A 23,120-nucleotide genomic window follows, 5' to 3' on the forward strand; every position below is an offset into this window, starting at 1 on the left:
CTGGCTCTGACTGTCACAGCCATTTGGGGAGTTAACCATGAGATGGAAGATTCATTCTCTCTCTCTCTTTCCCTACCCCTCCTTGTAACTCTGCCTTTCAAATAAAAATAAAATTAAATCTTAGAAAAGGATATTTAGTTAGTTTGTTTTTAACTTGAAAGGTAGAGACCGAAACATCTTGTATCCAGTGGCTCATTCCCCAAATGTCCACAATAGTCTAGGCTAGGCCAGATTGAAATCAGAAATAAGGAACCCAATTCAGATCCACCACATAGGTGTTAAGTACCCAAGTACTTGGGCCACCACGTGCTCCTTCCCAGGTTGTACAGTAGCAGGAAATGAAACTGGAAGTGGAGCTGGTATTAGACCCAGGCACTGAAATATAGAATGTGGGTGTCTCAAGTGGCATCTTTTTTTTTATTTTAAAGATTTTATTTATTTGAAAGAGTTACAGAAAGAGGTAGAGTCAGAGAGAGTGAGGACCCCATCCACTGGTTTATTCTCCAAGTGGCCATAACCACCAGGGCTAGGCCAGGTCAAAGCCAGGTGCCAGAAGCCTCTTCTAGGTCTCCCATGTGGGTACAGGGGTGTAAGCACTTGTGCAAACCTCCACTGCTTTCCCAGGCACATCAGCAGGGAACTGGATTGGAAGTGGAGAGCCCAGACTTGAATCACACCCATATGGAATTCTGGCACTGCAAGCTGGAGATTTAACCCACTATACTACAGCACTGGCCCCATCAAGTGGAATCTTAAGTGTTGTGTCACTCACCCCAAATATGTTTATTTTAATATACAGTATTCCTGACTTCACTCAAGACATGAGTGTTCAAAGGAATTTCAACAACTTTTTGATAGAGAAGACAGAGACAGTCACAGAAGCACCAGTTTTCAAAAGTGTGGAAGAGTTAAATAATCAGAAAACAACAGGAGTGGAGGGTCAAGAAGTTGAGAAAGGAGTTTCAAGAATGATGCAGTCAATAGCATCAGGTATCTAATTGAGAAATCTGACAAAAAATGCAATAAAAAAAAAACTCATTTAGGTGCCCTGGTCATTATATCCTAAGAGTACAGAACCCATAACTGGATTAAGCTGGAGAATTATTTGAGATGAGGAATGAGAGACAGCAAGGATAACTGGTTTGAGAAGTGTGACTGTTGAGGGGAGTCACAGGGAGGGTTTTAGTACTAGCAGGATATTTATGGAAGGCTGAGAGACAATTGCTCTTTTGATTTGTTTTCAAGAACTATGACCTTGAAAGCCTTTGTTTCTATTGATGTGTACTAATACTATGATAGCAATCAGAAATCTTGCTTTCATTCCAGCAAAAAGTACTACCATATACCTTTTTAATTCCTTTGAACTGAACATAAAGGTCTCACTTTGCTGAGCAATGAATAGAAAGGACCAAGGTTATCTGATGATGATTCAGTTGTTTTCTTAGCAACATTAATTTCTTCAGATAGGAGAATCTCTTTCAGCTGTTATTCCTAGAAAATACTGGTATTTGGGCCTTGACATTTCCAGTCATGGTACATTTTAGATGATCTTTAATACTTTTTCTCCTATTCTTATCTGAATTTGTTCTGACTTTAGGAGAGAATTAATCATTTTTCTGGGGTTGCTTCTATGTGATTAAGGGACAATTCTTCATTTCTAGACTTGAGACAGGTTACATTCCTATCCCTTTCTTTAGGTCACCGACCACCGCAATCATTTGAAGAGTTCTGCAAATTATCAAAGTATAAAACCTGTGAGGAAGGCATATGTGACAAAAAACCAGTTCCATTTTTAACAGGGGTATCTTTAGGTCTATTCTGGTTCTTTGTGTGCTCCTCAGTTTTTAGTTCAGTAAAGTTGCCCACAGTGGGGATGCTGAGTTTGTTTTCATTACTTTCTTAACAAAGATCACCAGTGGCAAAGTCTGTAATGTGTTTCCTATGTTCAGGAATTTCCATATATTTTTGTTCCAGGTCATCAACATGACCTAAAAAGTTTTCAGTAAAGCTGTCATAATCACCAAACATGTCTTCACTGTCATTATGCTCAATCAGTTGCATAACCCACAGTTTTCCACCTCTGGCGCTGGGCCACCATCTCCTCCTCCCCCTTATTATCACCTGCCTTGAGCTCCACAGCTGGGTGGCAAAAATGATTGGACCATTTCTATTTCAGACAGACACCTCCCTGTGGATGTGGGAACCACCTTTATCCATGACATGAGTTGAGAGATCTGCCACTTTGTCATCCCTAATGACCCAGCCACCATGCTCAAGGGGACAGTGGAAGGTGGGGTGGAGGTAGTTACAGGGGCACACTGTGCCAGAATCTCCAACCAACATTGCTAAAACACCTCAAGTTAATGCCCAGGTACATCAGACAGGGCACAAGCATAGGTGCCCAGCCTTTCCTCATCCAATCAGGTCTGGATTTCTTTTTTCTTATCAATTTGTAACCAATTCCATGTGATTAGGTAGAATAATTTGTGATTTTAGTCTTATTTATGGGTCAGCATATGTGCTGTCTTTGTGTGTGTTCCACAGGGTGGTCTAAAAATATTAATTAGGTCAACATTTTGTCACTCACATTTATGATTGATTCATCTTTTTATCAATTATTTCATATATTACTATAAACTGAGTATCAATTATCAGATAATATTTGATTTAAAAATTTTTTTTTTCTTCTGTGAATTCTGTCTCGTGTCCTTTGAGGTTGTTTTTAGGCATACTGACATAATTATGTTATCATGAAATATTATTTATTATGACAAAAAGTCTCTTAATACCTCTGGTCTTCTATTTCTTCTTGATAATTTGCTGCTAAATAAGGCATCCAATTGAGTTTTTTATGATTAGTGTTTTTATTGTGTATCCTTTTAAATTTAATTTATTGATTTGGGAGGGAGAGAAGACATACACACTTCCAGATATACATAGGTAGGTAGGTAGATAGATAGAGATAGGGAGATAGGGAGGAAGAGAGAAGTCTTGCTTATGGGTTTACTTCCCAGATAACTGCAATGTATGGGAATATGGCTGGGGCTGGGTTTGCCTCAATCCATGAGCTGGGAGTTCAGTCAGCATCTTTCCTGTGTGTGGCAAGAACCTAATTCCTTGAGCCATCCTCACTAGGTTATTCGCATGCAGGAAGTGGGAATCAGGAACTAGAGTGGGCATCAAACCTCCAGTGTGATTCATAGACATCTTAACTGATACTCTAAATTCTATGTTAAATGTGTACATCCATAAAACATTTTAAATATTTAATTGTAGTGCTCCTATTGATTGTTTCACTCAGTGTCATAGACTAAGGAGTGTACCTCCACAAATCTGTATTTGGATATGTTAAACTCCATGTGTCTGCATTTGGAAATAGAACCTTCAAATGGATAATTAAGGTTGATTGAGATTCTATAGGTGTGCCTTAATCCCATTCAACTTGGTCTTTGTCGGGGAGAAACCAGTGATGAGAGCATACAAAGAAGAGGCCATATGAGGACATTGTGAGAAGTTGGCTATTCTTAAATTGTAAAGACCTCAGAAAAAACTAAATCTGCAAGCACCTTTTTTTTTTAATTTAAAGATCTATTTATTTATTTCAAAGTCAGAGTTCAACATAGAGAGAAGGAGAGGCAGAGATAGGTCTTCCGTCTGCTGGTTCACTACCCAGTTTGCCACAATGGCTGGCGCTGCACTGATCTGAAGCCAGGAACCAGAATCTTCTTCTGGGTTGCTCAAGCAGGTACAGGGTCTCAAGGACTTGGACTATCTTCATCTTCTAACTGCTTTCCCAGGCCATAGCAGATGGATGGGAAGTGGAGCAACCAGAACTCTAACTGGTGCCCTTATGGAATGCCCACACTGCAGATGGCAGCTTTACCCACTAAACCACAGTGCCAACCCCAGCATCTCATTCTTAAACCATCATTCTACAGAATCATGAGAAAATAAATTTCTGTTAAGTTGCCTTCTCTATAGCATAGTATTATAGCATCTCTGTTAAATGAATACACTACTTTGTTGCATTAATTTATTTTGATGCATAATACTGATATGATTTATTTGTTACTCATAGCTTTAAAAATTACATTGAAAATAATTTATCCCAATATCTTTGGAGAAATACTGTACTGCTTCATATGGAATATAGATTTTTCTATTGAATAATTCAATTTTTTCCAACTTTTATTTAATACATATAAATTATCAAAATGCAACTTTTGGATTATAGTGGCTTTTCCCCCCCATTACCTCACTCCCACCTGCAACCATCTCATCTCCCACTCCTGTACCCACCCCATTCTTCATCACAATTCACTTTTTTTTTCACTTTATACACAGAAGATCAACTTAGTATATCCTAAGTAAAGATTTCAACATACTGCACCCACACAGACACACAAAGTATAGAGTAATGTTTGAGTAGTAGTTTTACCATTACTTGGCATAGTACAACACATTAACAACAGAGGTCCTACATGGGGAGCAGGTGCACAGTGACTCCTGTTGTTGATTTAACAGTTGACACTCTTACTTATGATGTCTGTAATCACCCAAGGCTCTTGTCATGAGCTGCCAAGGCTATGGAAGCCTCTTGAGTTCAGAAACTGATCTTATTTAGACAAGGCCATATTCAAAGTGGAAGTTCTCTCCTCCCTTCAGAGAAAGGTAATTCCTTCTTTGACGTGTTCTTTCTGCTGGGATCTTACAGGGATCTTTCATTTATTTATTTATTTATTTTTGCCACAGTGTCTTGGCTTTCCATGCCTGTGAAACTCTCATGGGCTTTTTAGCCGGATCTGAATCCCTTAATGGCTGATTCTGAGGCCAGAGTTCTGTTTAAGGCATTGCTATTCTATGAGTCTAATGTGTATCCTGCTTTCCATTTAGGATTATTCTCCTTTTTAATTCTATCAATTATTATTTGCAGACACTGGTCTTATTTATGTAATCCCTTTGACAATTGATCCTATCTTTTTGATCAATTATGAACTTAAACTGATTGCTTTAACAAGATGGCATTGGTACATGCCACCTTGATGGGATTGAATTGAAATCTCCTGGCACGTTTCTACCTCTACCATTAGGGGTAGTCTGAGCGAACATGTGCCAAACTGTACATCGCTTCCCTCTCTTATTCCTACTCTTATATTTAACAGGGCTTACTTTACAGTTAAATTTAAACACCTAAGAATAATTGTGTGTTAATTACAGAGTTCAACCAATAGTATTAAGTTAAAGAAAAAAATACTAAAAGGAATAAAATAGTTAAGTTGTTCCTCAACAGTCAGGACAAGGGCTGGTCAAGACATTGTTTCTCATAGTGTCCATTTTGCTTCAACAGGTTTCCTTTTAGGTGCTCAGTTAGTTGTCACCGATCAGGGAGAACATATGATATTTGTCCCTCTGGGACTGGCTTATTTCACTCAGCATGTTTTCCAGATTCCTCCATTTTGTTGCAAATGACCGGATTTTATTTTTTTTTACTGCTGTATAGTATTCTATAGAGTACATGCCCCATAATTTCTTTATCCAGTCTACTGTTGATGGGCATTTAGGTTGATTCCATGTTTTAGCTATTATGATTGAGCTGCAATAAACATTGAGGTGCAGACAGCTCTTTTATTTTCCAATTTAATTTCCTTTGGGTAAAATTCAAGGAGTTGGATGGCTGGGTTGTGTGGTAGGGCTATATTCAAGTTTCAGAGGAATCTCCAGACTGTCTTCCAAAGTGGCTTTACCAGTTTGCATTCCCACCAACAGTGGAATAGTGTCCCCTTTTCCCTACATCTTGCCATCATCTATTGTTAGTTGATTTCTGAATGTGAGCCATTCTAACTGGCATGAGGTGAAACCTCATTGTGGTTTTGATTTGCATTTCCCTGATGACTAGTGATCCTGAATATTTCTTCATGTGTCTGTTGGCCATTTGGACTTCTGCTTTTGAAAAATGTCTATTTAGGTCCTTGGGCCATCTCTTATGTGGGTTTTTTGTTTTGTTGTGGTGGAGTTGTTTGATCTCTTTGTAAATTCTGGTTATTAATCCTTTATCGGTTGTATAGTTTGCAAATATTTTTTTCCCATTCTGTTGGCTGCCTGTTCTCTTGCCTGACTGTTTCTTTTGCAGTACAGAAACTTCTCAATTTGATGTAATCCCAATTGTTAATTTTGGCTTTCCCTGCCCCTCTGAGGTCTTTTCCAAGAAGTCTTCCTATGCCTATATCTTGCAGCATTTCTCCGATGTTCTCTAATAATTTGATGGTGTTGGGTTGTAGACAGGAGACTTTGAATAGCTAAAGCAATTTTGTATAACAAAAGCAAAGCCAGAGGCATCACAATACCAGAATTCAAGACATACTACAGGGCAGTTATAATCAAAACAGCATGGTACTGGTACATAAATAGATGTATAGACCAATGGAACAGAATTGAAACACCAGAAATCAATCCAAACATCTACAGCCAACTTATATTTGAATAATTCTATTTATGTCTCCTATACACTGTACTATTTTTGTCTCTTTATATATTGAATCAATATGTGAATGTTTGACATTCTGTAATAATCACTTCAAATAATCATGTCTTTAATCAGTCAAGAGAATAAAAATGCTTGAAGATCTTTATACTTACAGATATTATTACCATTTTTAGTGGTCCTAATTCTTTCCTGTAAATCAGGGGTGGTAGATATCTGACCTGTTACCCATATACAGCCCATGAAATCATTTGATCTGGTTCAGCCAAGACAATCCCAGGTGGTAATCTTAATTCAGTAAATCTATAGCTGGCTACTTTTTACATTGATAATTCTGTATGGCCTTAAAATAATGTTATAAATATCCAAATGACGGTTGGCAGAAAAATGGTTCCCAATCTCTGGTTATCCAAATAATCATCTTGAATCATTTTCTTTCAGCCTGGAGAACTTAACATCATATAGCATAGTAGGTTTTTGTTACATGTTAGTTGTTGTTAGTGTTTTGTTCAGAAAATTGTCTTTGTCCACCTTTATATATTAATTTTTTTTGAAAGACAAAATGAGAGATCTTCTGTCTGATCATACACTTCCCACATCCTTGCAACAGTTGCAGAAGGGCCAGGCCAAAACTAGGAGGCTGAAACTCAATTCAGAAATCCCATGTGTCTATCCAGCCAGGAGCCAAGTAATTGCTATCACCTGCTGCCACCATGGGTGTGAATTAGCTTGAAACTAAGCCAGAAGCAGCAGCGGGTACTCTGATATGGGACGTGAGTATCCCAAGAAACAGCTTATCACAATGAGACAAAATATCTGCCCTTGCTTATCTCATACTTTAGAATTTCACTAGATAACCAGGGATGAATATTTTCCTTCAAGACACTCAAAATTTATTTTCATTTTTCCTGAAAAGCATGCCATCATTCATGGGCAATGGCAGCCAGTATGTAATAGGCTGTTGTTTCATTAACTACTTCCTAGGTTTTTTTTTTTTTTTTGCATTTGACTTCCTTCAGTTTCTGATTTAAAGATTAATTTGTTTGAAAGAGAGGAGAGACAGAGAGACCTTTCATCCAGTGGTTTACTACCCAGTTGTCTGCAGTGGTCATGCTGGGCCAGGTTGAAGCCAAGAGCCTGTAATTTCATGGGTGGAAGGGGCCCAAATGCTTGGGCTATGCTGCTTTCCCAGAAACATTAACAGAGCACTTGATCAGGAGTAGCTGGGGCACAAACTGGTGCCCAGATGGGAATCTGACATCATAGGTGGCAGCATAACCCACTACACCACAATGCTGACCCCATGAACTTTTTCAATTTCAATTTCTTCAAGCTTTCTAATTTAAAATGCTTTGCTTTCTAAATTGTTTTGTGGGCTTCTAAATAGCTTAATATTCATATTTTCTTTTTCATAAGTTAAAAAACAAACTGTTGGTCTATTTTCTGTCTCAGTCTGTTTTGTGATAAATATGTAATACAATAGGTCATTTAGAAAAAAATTGTTTCAAAATTTATTTTCTTGAAAGGCAGAGCAGTAGAAAAAGGAGAGAGAGAGAGAGATTCTAATATTCTTTTTTTTTTTTTGACAGGCAGAGTGGACAGTGAGAGAGAGACAGAGAGAAAGGTCTTCCTTTGCCATTGGTTCACCCTACAATGGCCGACGTGGCTGGCGTGCTGTGGCCGGCGCACTGCGCTGATCCAATGGCAGGAGCCAGGTGCTTATCCTGGTCTCCCATGGGGTGCAGGACCCAAGGACTTGGGCCATCCTTCACTGCACTCCCAGGCCACAGCAGAGCTGGCCTGGAAGAGGGGCAACCAGGACAGAATCTGGCACCCCGACCGGGACTAGAACCTGGTGTGCCAGTGCTGCAAGGTGGAGGATTAGCCTAGTGAGCCATGGCGCTGGCTCGAGATTCTAACATTCTTTCACTCACCGAATGGCTACAATAGCTACTATTGGGCAAGGCCACTGCCAGGAGCCAGGAGCTCCGTCTGGACCTCTGACATGGGTGGAAGGAATCTAAGTCCTGGGACAATTATACATTGCATTCCTAGGTGCATTAGCAGGAAGCTGAATTGAAAGTTGAGCAACCAGGAATCCAACCAGCATTGTGGTATGAAATTTCAGCTTCACAAATGGTGACATAAGCTATTGTGCCAACAACCAACCCCAAGAAAACAAATCTTATTTTTTACAGTCTGGAAGCTGGGCAGTCTAAAGTTAAGGGGACTGATCCAGAAAGGGCCTTCTTCCTGGATCATAATGTGGCCAGTGACATCACATGGTGAGAGAAACTAAGAAGTAAAACTCATAGCTTTAGATCTTAGACAGAAACTTGAATGAGGATTAAGTTTCCAAAGCTTGCTTTATGCAGCTATATTAAGGTTCTAACATATTTCATGTTCCATTAGATTATTTTTATTCCACTTCTAGTATGTTGATTTAACCTACAAGTAGGTTTTATTTCTTTTTTTTTAATGTTATTGATTTGAAAGGCAGAGTTACACACACACACACACACACACACACACACACACACACAGAATATCTCCCATTCACTGACTGATTCATTTACCAAATGGTCACAACAGCCAGAGACTGACCAGTCTTAAGACAGGAGCCAGGATCTTCTTCCAGGTCTCTGACATGAGTGCATTCTTTATCTAACTTGCATATAATTTTAACTATAGGAAGAAATTTGTAGACTGTTTAACCATATTGTCTTCCTGAAACACATGACTTAAATTTCTTTCTAGGTATTTTTTTCCCTTGAGTGTGAGTCAAATTTTCCTTTTTTTTGATTTTTTTTTAACTTTTATTTAATGAATATAAATTTCCAAAGTACGGCTTATGGATTACAATGGCTTCCCCCCCATAACGTCTCTCCCACCCGCATCCCTGCCCTTTCCCACTCCCTCTCCCCTTCCATTCACATGAGGATTCATTTTCGATTCTCTTTATATACAGAAGATCAGTTTAGCATACATTAAGTAAAGATTTCAACAGTTTGCTCCCACACAAACATAAAGTGAAAAATAATAGATGATTTTTTAAATGATGATGAAATCAGATCAGACCTATTGTCATGTTTAATCCCAGTGAGAGTCAAGTTGGGAGGTTGGGAGTTGATAATTTCTTTTCTTTCTTTTTTTTTTTTTTACAGAAGATCAGTTTAGTATACATTAAATAAAGATTTCAACAGTTTGCACCCCCATAGAAACACAAAGCGAAATATACTGTTTGAGTACTCATTATAGCATTAAGTATCAATGCACAGCACATTAAGGACAGAGATCCTACATGAGGAGTAAGTGCACAGTGACTCCTGTTGTTGACTTTACCAATTGACACTCCTGTCTATGGCATCAGTAATCTCCCTATGCTCCAGTCATGAGTTTCCAAGGCTATGGAAGCCCTCTGAGTTCTCCAACTCTTATCTTGTTTAGACAAGGTCATAGTCAAAGTGGAGGTTCTCTCCTCCCTTCAGAGAAAGGTACCTCCTTTTTGAAGACCTGTTCTTTCCACTGGGATCTCACTCACAGAGATCTTTCATTTAGGTTTTTTTTTTTTTTTCCAGAGAGTCTTGGCTTTCCATGCCTGAAATACTCTCATGGGCTTTTCAGCCAGATCGGAATGCCTTTAGGGCTGATTCTGAGCCCAGAGTGCTGTTTAGGACATCCACCATTCTATGAGTCTGCTGAGTATCTCGCTTCCCATGTTGGATCACTCTCCCCTTTATTTATTCTATCAGTTAGTATTAGCAGGTACTAGACTTGTTTATGTGCTTCCTTTGACTCTTAGTCCTTTCATTATGATCAATTGTGAACTGAAATTGATCACTTGGACTGGTGAGATGGCATTGGTACATGCCACCTTGATGGGGTTGAACTGGAATCTCCTGGTATGTTTCTAACTCTACCATTTGGGGCAAGTCAGCTTGAGCATGTTCCAAATTGTACATCTCTTCCCTCTCTTATACCCACTCTTATGTTTAACAGAGATCACATTTCAGTTAAATTTCAACACTTAAGAATAACTGTGTATTAATTACAGAATTAAACCAGTCATATTAAATAGAACAGAAAAAAAAAAAAACTACTAAGAGGGATAATGTATTAAGTTGTTCATTAAAAGTCAGGGCTATGCTGATCAAGTCACTGTTTCCCATAGTGTCCATTTCCTTCTTGGTGTTCAGTCAGTTGTCACTGATCAGGGAGAACATATGGTATTTGTCCCTTTGGGACTGGCTTATTTCACTCAGCATGATGTGTTCCAGATTCCTCCATTTTGTTGCAAATGTCTGGATTTCGTTGTTTCTTACTGCGGTGTGGTATTCTAAAGAGTACATATCCCATAATTTCTTTATCCAGTCTACCGTTGATGGGCATTTAGGTTGGTTCCAGGTCTTAGCTATTGTGAATTGAGCTGCAATAAAATTAGGGTGCAGACCGCTTTTTTGTTTGCCAATTTAAATTCCTTTGGGTAAATTCCAAGGAGTGGGATGGCTGGGTCAAACGGTAGGGTTATCTTCAGGTTTCTGAGGAATCTCCAGACTGACTTCCATAGTGGCTTGACCAGTTTGCATTCCCACCAACAGTGGGTTAGTGTCCCTTTTTCCCCACATCCTCGCCAGCATCTGTTGTTGGTAGATTTCTGAATGTGAGCCATTCTAACCGGGGTGAGGTGAAACCTCATTGTGGTTTTGATTTGCATTTCCCTGATGGCGAGTGACCTTGAACATTTTTTCATTTGTCTGTTGGGCATTTGGATTTCCTCCTTGGAAAAATGTCTATTGAGGTCCTTGGCCCATCTCTTAAGTGGATTGTTGGTTTTGTTTTTGTGGAGTTTCTTGATCTCTTTGTAGATTCTGGTTATTAACCCTTTATCTGTTGCATAGTTTGCAAATATTTTTTCCCATTCTGTCGGTTGTCTCTTCACTCTCCTGACTGTTTCTTTTGCAGTACAGAAACTTCTCAATTTGAAGCAATCCCAATAGTTGATTTTGGCTTTGACTACCTGTGCCTCCCGGGTCTTTTCCAGAAATTCTTTGCCTGTGCCAATATCTTGAAGGGTTTCTCCAATGTTCTCTAGTAACTTGATGGTGTCAGGTCATAGATTTAGGTCTTTAATCCATGTTGAGTGGATTTTTGTGTAAGGTGAAAGGTAGGGGTCTTGCTTCATGCTTCTGCACGTGGAAATCCAGTTTTCCCAGCACCATTTATTGAATAGACTGTCCTTGCTCCAGGAATTGGTTTTATATCCTTGATCAAATATGAGTTCGCTGAAGATGTTTGGGTTGATTTCTGGTGTTTCAATTCTGTTCCATTGGTCTATCCATCTGTTTCTGAACCAGTACCATGCTGTTTTGATTACAACTGCCCTGTAGTATGTCCTGAAATCTGGTATTTGTGATGCCTCCGGCTTTGTTTTTGTTGTACAAGATTGCTTTAGCTATACGAGGTCTCTTGTGCCTCCATATAAATTTCAGCACCATTTTTTCCAGATCTGAGAAGAAGGTCTTCGGTATTTTGATTGGTATTGCATTGAATCTATGAATTGCTTTTGGGAGAATGGGCATTTTGATGATATTGATTCTTCCAATCCATGAGCATGGAAGATTTTTCCATTTCTTGGTATCCTCTTCTATTTCTTTCTTTAAGGTTTTGTAATTTTCATCGTAGAGATCTTGAACGTCCTTGGTTAAGTTTATTCCAAGGTATTTGATTGTTTTTGTAGCTATTGTGAATGGGATTGATCTTAGAAGTTCTTCCTCAGCCATGGCATTGTCTGTGTATACAAAGGCTGTTGATTTTTGTGCATTGATTTTATACCCTGCTACTTTGCCAAACTCTTCTATGAGTTCCAATAGTCTCTTAGTAGAGTTCTTTGGGTCCCCTACATAAAGAATCATGTCATCTGCAAAGAGGGATAGTTTGAATTCTTCCTTCCCAATTTGTATCCCTTTAATTTCTTTTTCTTGCCTAATAGCTCTGGCTAGATCCTCCAGAACTATATTGAATAGCAGTGGTGAGAGTGGGCATCCCTCTCTGGTACCAGATCTCACTGGAAATGCTTCCAACTTTTCCCCATTCAATAGGATGTTGGCTCTGGGTTTTTCATAGATTGCTTTGATTGTATTGAGGAATGTTCCTTCCAAACCAAGTTTGCTTAGAGCTTTCATCATGAACGGGTGTTGTATTTTATCAAATGCTTTCTCGGCATCTATTGAGATAATCATATGGTTTTTCTTCTGCAGTCTGTTAATGTGGTGTATCGCATTCATTGTCTTGCACACATTAAACCATCCCTGCATACCAGGGATAAATCCCACTTGGTCTGGGTGGATGATCTTTCTGAAGCGTTGTTGCATTCTATTCGCGAGAATTTTATTGAGGATTTTTGCCTCTATGTTCATCAGGGATATTGGTCTGTAATTCTCTTTCAGTGCTGCATCTTTTTCCGGCTTAGGAATTAAGGTGATGCTGGCTTCATAGAAACAATTTGGGAGGATTCCCTCTTCTTCGATTGTTCTGAATAGTTTGAGAAGAATTGGAGTCAGTTCTTCTTTAAATGTCTGGTAGAATTCAGCAGTGAATCCATCTGGTCCTGGGCTTTTCTTTGTTGGGAGGGCCTTTATTACTGTTTCAATTTCTGTCTCAGTTATGGGTCTGTTTAGGTTTTCGATGTCTTCCTGGTTCAATTTAGGTAGGTTGCATGTGTCCAGGAATCTATCCATTTCTGATAGGTTTCCCTGTTTGCTGGCATACAAGTCCTTGTAGTAATTTCTGATGATTCTTTTTATTTCTGTGGTGTCTGTTGTTACATTTCCTTTTTCATCTCTGATTTTATTGATTTGGGTCTTTTCTCTTCTTTTTTTAGCTAGTTGGGCCAATGGGGTGTCAATTTTGTTTATTTTTTCAAAAAACCAGCTCCTCGTTTGGCTGATTTTTTGTAATTTTTTTTTGGATTCAATCCTTTTGATTTCTTCTCTGATTTTAATTATTTCTCTTCTCCTACTAGATTTGGGTCTGGTTTGCTGTAGGTTTTCTAGATCCTTGAGGTGAATTGAAAGCTCATCTGTTTGGTGCCTTTCCAATTTCTTGATGTAGGCACCTATTGATATAAACTTTCCTCATAACACTGCTCTTGCTGCGTCCCATAAGTTTTGGTATGTTGTGCTGTTATCCTCATTCCAGAAAGTTTTTGATTTCTCTTTTGATTTCTTCTATGACCCATTGTTCATTCAGGAGCATGTTGTTCAATCTCCATGTGTTTGCATATGCTCTAGGGGTTCCTGAGTTGCTAATTTCCAACTTCATTCCTTTAGGGTCTGAGAAGCTGCATGGTATGATTCTAATTCTTTTGAATTTGCTGAGGCTTGCTTTATGGCCTAGTAACTTCATAGTGTCTTATTTTCAGTTATCTTTTTTTCCAGTTTCTGTATTATGCTTATAGTATATTTTTCTCATACATAATGACAAACGACCCTACACATTTTACTCTTTGTTCAAACGGTCATTGGCATAGAGTGTTTGAAAATGCAAGGGCAAAGTATTTGTACCCTCATTTACTATTTCTACTATATGTATTTACTCAGATTACTATCTTATTTTGATTATTTGTAGGTTTTTTAAACATCACAGTAATACTTGCTAGATGTATTTATTTGTTGTTTTATTAATTTTTATTATTTATGTGTTATTTACTGATGCATTATAAAGAAGTATATATACATTTGGCTTTTAAATTTTGCTCACTTTTTAAAGCATGCATATTTTGTATGTATAGATTTAGGAGTTTAGTGATGTTTCTCATTATACCCTCCCTTTCATGTCTCTGCACTTCCTTCTCCTTCCCTTTTTTAAAATTTATTATTTAAGGAATTCACACTTCATGAGTATCCTTTAGAAATATAGTGATTCTTCCCACCACACCCACACTCCCAACCACACTCCCTCTCTCCTCCTCCTCTTCCTTTCCCCTGGCCAGTCCCATTCTGCATTAAGGTCCATTTTCAACTACGTTTGTACAATGGTTTTACCATGATCTATTTTCAGTTTATTTTATACTCAGAAGATTAACCCTACACTAAGAATCCAATAAGTAGTAAGAAGAACAAAAGCTCTGTTTTTCAACAATAGATACAAAGGCTGTAAACAATCATTGAATCTCAAAATGTGAATTTCACTACTTTTTTACTCTATTAGTTACCACAGATCAGGAAAAACATATGGCATTTGCCTTTCTGGGACTGGATTATTTCAGTGGTTATAGTGGTTATAGTGGCTTCTAGTTTCATCCAGTTTGTTTCAAAAGACAAGGTTTTATTCTTTTTTAAATCTAAGTCAGATTACATACTGTATATGTACCCCAATTTCTTTATACAGTCATTAATTGAGGACATCTGGGTTGATTCCATATCTTGGTTGTTGTGTTTCAGTAAACATGGACTATTCATATGCTAATTTCATTTCATTTGGGTAAATTCTCAGGGCTAGGATTGCTAGGTCATGTGGTAGATCTATTTTCAATTTTGTATCATTGTTTTTTGAATCTCAGTTCTGCTTTCTTGTTTTCTTTTTTATTTTTAAGATTTATTTATGAATTTGAAAGGCAGAGAGAGAGGTCTTCCATCTGCTAGTTCACTCCCACAGATGCCTACAATGGCTGGAGATGTGCTGATCTGAAACCAGAAGCCAGGAGCATCTTCTGGGTCCCCAATGTGGGTGCAGTGGACCAAGGATTTGGATCATCTTCCACTGTTTTCCCAGGCCACAGCAGAGAGCTGGATCAGAAAACAAGCAGCCAGGACTCTTACTGGTGCCCATATGGGGTGCTGGCATTGCAGGCGACAGCTTTTACCCACTACAGCCCAGTGCTGGCCCCATTTCATAAGTTTTGCATGTTGTAGTGTCATCTTCATTCATTTCCAGGAATTCTTTGGTTTCCCATTTGATTGCTTCTGTGAATCACTGTTCATCATTCAATATTGTGTTATTCAGTCTCCATATATTTGCATATTTTCTAGTGATTCTTACATTCTAAATCTCTAGCTTTATCTCATTGTGGTCAGAAAGGACACATGGTATGATTTCAATAATTTGGGTTTGCTGAGACTTGCTTTATGGCCTAGCATATGGTCTATCCTAGAGAAGGTTCCACATAGTGATGAAAATAATGTGTATTCTGCAACTGAGATATTCAGTAGATATCTGTTCAGTCCATTTGATCCACAGTGTTTTTTTTTTTTAAGATTTATTTATTTGAAAGTCAGGATTACACACAGAGAGAGGAGAGGCAGAGGGAGAGAAGTCTTCCATCTGATGGTTCACTCCCCAATTGGCTGCAATGGTCAGAGCTGTGCCAATCTGAAGCCAGGAGCCAGGAGCTTCTGCTGGGTGCAGGGGCCCAAGGACTTGGGCCATCTTCTACTGCTATCCCAGGCCACAGAAGAGAGCTGGATTGGAAGAGAAGCAGCTGGGACTAGAACTGGCACCCATATGGGATGCTGGCACTTCATGCCGGGGTGTTAACCTGCTGCACCACAGCACTGGCCCTGGCCCATAGTGTTGATTAGCTCTGATATTTCTTTGTTGGTTTTCTGTCAAGTTGATCAGTCGATTGATGAAACTAGATGTTGAAGTCCTCCATTATTGGACTCCATGTTTCCCTTTATGTCAATTAAAAATTATTTTAAATAGCCTGGTGCTCTGGCATTGGTGTATATATTGGATGTTTATTATATCCATGTCTTCCTGTTAAATTGATCCCTTAATTATTGCATAGTACCCTTCTTTGTGTCTTTAAAAGAGAGTTACACACAAAGAGAAGGAAAGGTACAGAGAGAGAGGTTGTCCATCTGCTGGTTCACTCCCCAGTTGGCCTCAACAGCTACAGCTGAGCCATTCTGAAGCCAGGAGCTTCTTCCAGGTCTCCCACACAGGTGCAGGGGTCCAAGGACTTGAACCATCTTCTGCTGCTTTTTCAGGCCCATAGCAGAGAGCTGGATTAGAAATGGAACAGCCAAGACTTGAACTGACACCCATATGGGATGCTAGAACTGCAGATGGTGGTTTTACCCACTATGCCACAGCACCAGCCCCTGATGACATATTCTTTCAATTTCTGTTTGTTATGGAGAGTTTTTTTTTTTTCACCTTCATTCATAAATGAGAGCTTTGCAGGACATAGTATTCAGGGGTGACAATCTCTGCATTCTCTCCTAGCCTGTAGAGTTTCTGATGAGAAATCATCTGTGTCTAATTGGATATGTTTCTGAAGGTAATCATGTTTCTCTTGTGTACATTTTATAATTTTTATTAATGCTTTACTGTTGGAAGTTTGACTGCAAAGTATCATGGTGAAAATCTTTTTAGGTCATGTGTATTAGGAGTTCTGTGTGCTTCCTGTACATGAGTGTCCCTTTCTTTCTCCAGGTTAGGGGACTTCTCCATAATTACTTCACTGAATACACCTTCCAATGTAATCTCTTTCCATACTTTCAGAAAATCCAAAGATCTATTTATGTTGGGTCATTTGATAGTATCCCATCAAAAAGTTTTTAACTTACAATTTCATCCTTTTCTCTCATCCATGACATTTCCTAAGATTTACCTTCCCACTCAGATACTTTTTATTCTGCTTTACATGTATGTTGTTAAGAATTCCACTGTATTTTTTATTTGACATTAACTTCTCTAGTTATAATATTTTCTTTGGTTTCTCTTCTAAATCTCTATTTCACAGATATGTTTTTCTTCCAAGTTATATATGGATTTCTTTAATTCATTGGATTTCACATTTCATCCACTGCATAAAAAAATCAGAAGTGAATTCTATTCCTTTTTAAACATATCCCCAATGTTTTCCCTTGGATATCTAGTTTCATGCTTTGGAAATCTAGGAATATATAATATTACTGTTGACTAAAATTCCTGTACAACTTTTTCTGATACAATGATTCCTCTCCCTTTCAAGAATTGTTTTAAAACTTTACAATATTGTTTAGTCTTGATCTTTAAATCCTACCCCATTACTCTGGGTAAAGATAAACTCCATTCACAAAAGTTATGGTCATGACTGCATGTTTGGGCAGCCTTCTCCATTAAACTTTTCATTTTCATTTGTTTGAGGTGATCCTTCCTCGTCAGGTCCCTGTTCAGGTGCCCCTTGCTGTGAACCATGCAGCAAATATGCAGGTTGAAGAGGTGATGGTGTGCAATGAAAGGAAAATAAAAGATTATAGAAAAGTAGGGGCCAGCAGGACTCTCTCCAAGCAAGGAGCAGGAACTTCTCTCTGTCTTGCCCTGTGGCTTTTATTTTTGCCCTTTTTGTTTTAAATTATTTGACAGGTAGAGTTACAGACAGTGAGAGAGAGAGAGACAGAGAGAAAGGTATTCCTTCCATTGGTTCACCCCCCAAATGGCTGCTATGACTGGTGCTGTGCTGATCCAAAGCCAGGAGCCAGGTGCTTCTTCCTGGTCTCCCATGCAGGTGCAGGTGCCCAAGCACTTGGGCCATCCACCACTGCCTTCCTGGGCCACAAAAGAGAGCTGGACTGGAAGAGGAACAACTGGGACTAGAACCCAGTGCCCATATGGGATGCCAGCACTGCAGGCAGAGGATTAACCAAGTGAACCATGGTGCTGGCCCTATTTCTGCCAGATACCCTTGGTGACACCAGGACAAGCCTCTGCTTAACTAAAAACAGCATTCTCTACATGCAGATCTTGACCAGATATCATGTGATCACCACCTGACCCAGAAAGAGGAAGAGAATAGAACATTTGAGTAAAAAATTTCCTTGAACTTGCTACATCCCTGGAGGTGAGTGGGCCGTGCCCCACTACTGGCTTTCCAAGCTGCAATGTCCCAGATTAGACTGTTCACATAACTCCCAGCTTCATTCTGCTGCATTCCTCAAATGGCTGCAGTGATATTTTCCACCTGGCCTCTGGCAATGTCTCTCTTTGGTCTCTTCCCCTCTAAATAGCCATTTAGTCCTTCCCCATTTGCCTCCAGTGGAGTCTTCTTTGCACTTCAGAGTGCAAATATCTTTAAGTAACTACCACATTCTATTGAAGCACCCTGTGCCTGAGGGAGTGAGTACTCATTTTCATGTAAAAATAATAATTATTCTAATTGTTGCAGGATACATTATGATGCTTATGAACATAGTTTATAAACAAGTTTACAAAAGTAGCACATAAAATTTTATTGGGTCAAGTATATAAATATTAATTATCAGTTCCTTGGACCATTTTTTAAAAAGATTTATTTATTTATTTGAGAGGTAGAGTTACAGAGAGAGGGAGAGATGAGGAGACAGGTTTTTTATCCACTGGTTCACTCCCTAAATGGTTACAATGGCTGGAGCTGGGTCAATATAGAAATGAGGAACTAGAAGCTTCTTCCGGGTCTTCCACATGGGTGCAGGGGCCCAAGCACTTGGACCATCCTCTACTGCTTTCCCAGGCCAACACCAGAGAGCTGGAAAAGAAATGGAGCATCCAGGACTCCACCCGGCACCCATACAGAGTTCCAGTGCTAACAGCAGAGGCTTGACCTACTACATCATAGTGCCAGGCCCTCCTTGAGCACTTTCACTGTCTTCATCTCATCATAGCCCAGGACCACTCACCTAGATGTAGTGGAGTTTTTTTTTTTCCCCAGTACCTGGCCTGTGTTCTTTGCTATTTACCACTATTCTTGTTGCATCTTAACATAAACACATTCTTGCATAAGATGTCACCATCTTTGGTGTTTCAATGAACAGTAATCAGATAATAGAGACAAATATATTGCTTTAAATTTTTGAAAAAGGATTTATATTACTTGAACCATAATTAAGGAGAGATCTTCAATCCATTGGTTAACTACTCCAATGACTACAATTGCCAGCTCTGGGCCAGACCAAAGCCAGGAACCTAAAGCTCCAACTGTGTCTCTCACATGGGTGGTAGGGTCCGAAATACTTGCAACAGCTCCTGCTCCTTTCCCAGGCACATTAGCAGGAAGCCAGATTGGAAGTATAACAGCCATAACTCTAAACATTGACCTTAAGGGATGCCAGCATCACAGGAAGCAACTTAACCCATTGAGACAAAACATTGCTCCCTCCCCAAATCTATTTTAAAGGAATTTTCTTTTCACCTTGGTCAATCTTGAGCATGTGTCTTTTTTAGTTCATCTGGCATGCTAGTTTTGTTTTGCATTTATACTTATGTTTACTGATTACCATGTGAACAGCTTTCAGAATCATTAGAAGAAACCCCAGTTCTAGAATATTAAGGGAAACTCTATTGTGATTTTGGAATTTTAAAATTATTTTAAGGGTAGGGTAGTTTCATTGTGATTTTGCTCTCTGTTGCCATATAGATTACAGAGGAAACTGTTATATATAAGTAGCAAATAAGACACTCAGAAAAATCCACTTCCAGTCTTTGTGATTAGTGATCCAGGACTGATATGTTGAAGATGAATGTGCTGTTACAGGTGTTGGTGTCATTTGAAGACCTGGCTGTGGACTTCACCAAGGAGGAATGGCAGAACATGAATCATTCTCAGAGGACCCTATACAGGGATGTGATGCTAGAAATCTATAGCATCCTACTGTCCTTGGGTAAGTAAAAACCAGCTTGTACCCAGGTAGAATTATTTTTTCTCAGTTGAGAATTCAACAATTTATAAGGTTTCATATCTGGTTGGTATAGGATTTCAGGCCGTGAAAAATTTTTCCCTCTAGAAAGCAATTCAACTTGGCCTTTTTCTGGCACTGCTTCTGGGCCCAAGCTGTTGTCCCTCAAAACCCAAAGTTAGTGGTTTCACAAAGTCAAACATGATTTCCTATTAAAAGGGCACTGCATAAACAAGCCTGAGGTGATCTTCAAGTTGGAACAAGGAGCAGAACCATGGATGGTGGAAAAACCCGTGAACCAGAGCCTTTCAAGTAAGTGAGCACATGTTGGTCAGGGTGACTGGGACAGAAAGCTCAGCAGATGCTGACTGCAGCATTACTCACTAACTTTTCCTAAATCCCAGAATTTCTGCCAGCTGGTATCATACATGCAACAAAGGCATTCTACAGCCTCCAAGTAAGGCTGCCTTGCAAATATCCATCTAGCTGCTTTCCTGCTCTTGCTGAATATTTTCTTAGATTAACCAAAATGCAAGTGTTTTCTGGCTTTTATAAAGCTGTTTTCTCAGTTTGATACATCCCCTGAATTCTCACTTTTCTTTCTTCCTACCTTCAAAGCCTGTTCTGTGACATTTATTCAATTATTTATTCATTCTTTCAGTGCTTATTAATTGGCCAGCTCATAGACAATGTTTTACTACTTGCTGAAATTGAATTTCCACTTCTGGCTTTGAACAGACACAGGCCTTGTTATTGCTCAAATTTGTGGATGAAACGAGTGAATGGGAGCTCTCTCGTTGTCTCTGTCAAATAAATAAGAAAATAATAGGTTTTGCAAATATTTAAAAGGTGAAATGGCTCTGTCCTTATTCTTTCTGGCTCTCATTCTCTCATTCTCTGATCCATAAGTAAATAAAAAAAGAGCCTTTGTATTGTGACATCAGAAATCACGATACTAAGCATGACCTTACATAGGAACATGAAAATTGGTGGTCCTATGCTCACCAGGAGATTGACATCTAAGGACAAGTGTACCTGTGAATTTTATTGAGCAGCTCATGTTTGTTTGGGAGGAGAGTTTGAACTTAGAATTCCTCTTTCTTTTTCTTTCTAAAAAGATATACTTTATTTTTTGAAGGCAGAATGAAAGAGAGACAGAGGAAGATCTTCATTCTGCTGGTTCACTCCTCAAATGGCCATATTGGCCAGGGCTGTACTAGGCTGAAGCCAGGAGCCTTAAACTCCATCTGGGTCTGATACATGCATGGCAGGGGACCAAGTGCTTGAGTCATTTTCCATTCCTTTCCCAGGTCCATTAGCATGGAGCTGGATCAGAAGCAAAGCAGCTAGTTCTCAAACTAGCATTGCAAATATGGGATGCTGGTATTGCAGAAAGTAGCTTGTGCTGTGCCATAATAACCCTCTCTTTTTTTAAAATATAATTCTAAAATGGAAAAGAGATAAATGTATAAGGGACTCAGCTTTTCTTTGAAAGGAGTTGACAAGAAATCCTCCAACACAGAAATCAAAAACATTCAAAACTTCAAATTATCAAACAGCAGTGTATAGAAGAAAAATAATAGGGAAAAGTAATGTCCACTGGAAAGTATTCAACATACTATTCCATTTAGAAAGTGAGTGGACATTTTTATGAAATGCTTTTCCACCTTCAAAAATGGTTATTTATCAGAATATTCTTGCAGCGTAGTGGGTAAAGATACCACCTGCAATGTTGGCATCCCCTTTGGAGGCTAGTTTGTGTCCTGGATGCTCTACTTCCTATCCATCTACATGTTAATGTGCCTAGGTAAGTAGTGGAAGATGGCCCATGTGTTTGTAATCCTGCCACAAATGTGGGAGACCCAAAGTTCCTGACTCTTGGCTTCTTTCTGGTGTGGCCCATGTGCATTATGGCTATCTGGAAGTGAACCAGCAGATGGAAGATCGATCTCTCTCTCTCTCCTATTCTCTCTCTTTAACTGCTTTTCAAAGTTTGAATTTTCAAAGTCAGAGTTACACAGAGGAAGAGATAGAATCATGTTCTCTACTGGTGCACTCCTCAAATAGTTGCAATAGCCAGGGTGAAGCTAAGAGTTCAGGGACCCAAGCACTTGTACTATATTCCACTGATTTCCCAGACACAGTAACAGAGAGCTGGATTGTAACTGGGGTAGCATGGCCTTGAACTGACATAGCAGGTGGTGTTTTTACCTGTTGTGCCACAATGCTAGCCCCAATAAATCTGAAAATATACAAATTAAATTATTTTAGTTATTTTCATCCACTTGAAAGAATGTCAGTGAGAGCAGGAGAGAGTAATATCTTCCATTCTTTGATCTGCTGCCAAATTTCCTGAACCATTAGTAGTAGACCAGTCTGAAGCAAAATGTCTGCAATGATATCTAGACTTTTCAAGTGTATATTCAGGTATTTCAAGTGAGTGGCAGAGTTGCAAGCACTTGAAGCATTATTCACTGCCTACAAGGATATATGATCAGCAAACTATATTGGAAACAGAGTAGCCGAGGCTCAAACTAGCACAGTTATGGGAAGCAGCCATCTCAAGCAGTGGCTTGACCCACTTGCCCAACTTAAAAAATATTTAAGGTAGTTAAGAATATTTTTGAATATTGGGAAAACTATTGTAAAAACCACCAAATGATCATAAATGAATAACGTCTACTGATGTTAAATCCATGCAACTAAGATAACAATAAACTTGCTTTTCAACAAGCATTCCAAAAGAAACAGTTTGATATGGTTCATGAATTTGGTTACTTTTTTCTCATTGCAGTTGCTAACAGAAAGGATGACCTTATCAAAACCAACCAGAAAAGTGAAGAAGTAAATTTGAGGCAAGTTGTAATTACAAAAGTATCTCAACTCCCAACAGAGTTGAATTCAGAAAAAAAAGGAAAAGATTTAATTTAACCTCAGGACATATTTGTAACCTGATTATATAAAAGGAAAATAGTTTAGGAAAGAAACCTGAAGTATATGAC

General features: G+C 38.9%; 1 protein-coding gene and 1 pseudogene across 4 annotated transcripts in view; one reads left to right on the forward strand and one right to left on the reverse strand.

Annotated features, from left to right (window-relative positions):
• The window catches only part of LOC149119367 (uncharacterized), a 37,570-nt gene that overhangs the window by 12,581 nt on the left and 1,869 nt on the right, over positions 1–23,120 (forward strand). Inside the window, exons 1-3 of one of the 4 annotated variants that reach the window (XM_089325045.1) lie at positions 18,077–18,308; positions 19,977–20,103; positions 22,913–22,973. In XM_089325045.1, coding sequence (XP_089181171.1) covers positions 20,034–20,103; positions 22,913–22,973 — 131 coding nt within the window. In that variant the 5' untranslated portion in view covers positions 18,077–18,308; positions 19,977–20,033. Of the gene's footprint in view, positions 1–18,076; positions 18,309–19,976; positions 20,104–20,337; positions 20,431–22,912; positions 22,974–23,120 lie in introns of those variants that run through there. The other 3 variants (XR_016228590.1, XM_089325044.1, XR_016228591.1) reach the window with 3 other exon arrangements.
• Positions 1,272–19,653, reverse strand: LOC103346118 (helicase POLQ-like pseudogene; annotated as a pseudogene).

Source organism: Oryctolagus cuniculus, chromosome Y (assembly GCF_051225735.1).
Source record: "Oryctolagus cuniculus isolate XC-2025 breed Fujian yellow rabbit chromosome Y, ASM5122573v1, whole genome shotgun sequence".
Taxonomy (NCBI): Eukaryota; Metazoa; Chordata; class Mammalia; order Lagomorpha; family Leporidae; genus Oryctolagus; species Oryctolagus cuniculus.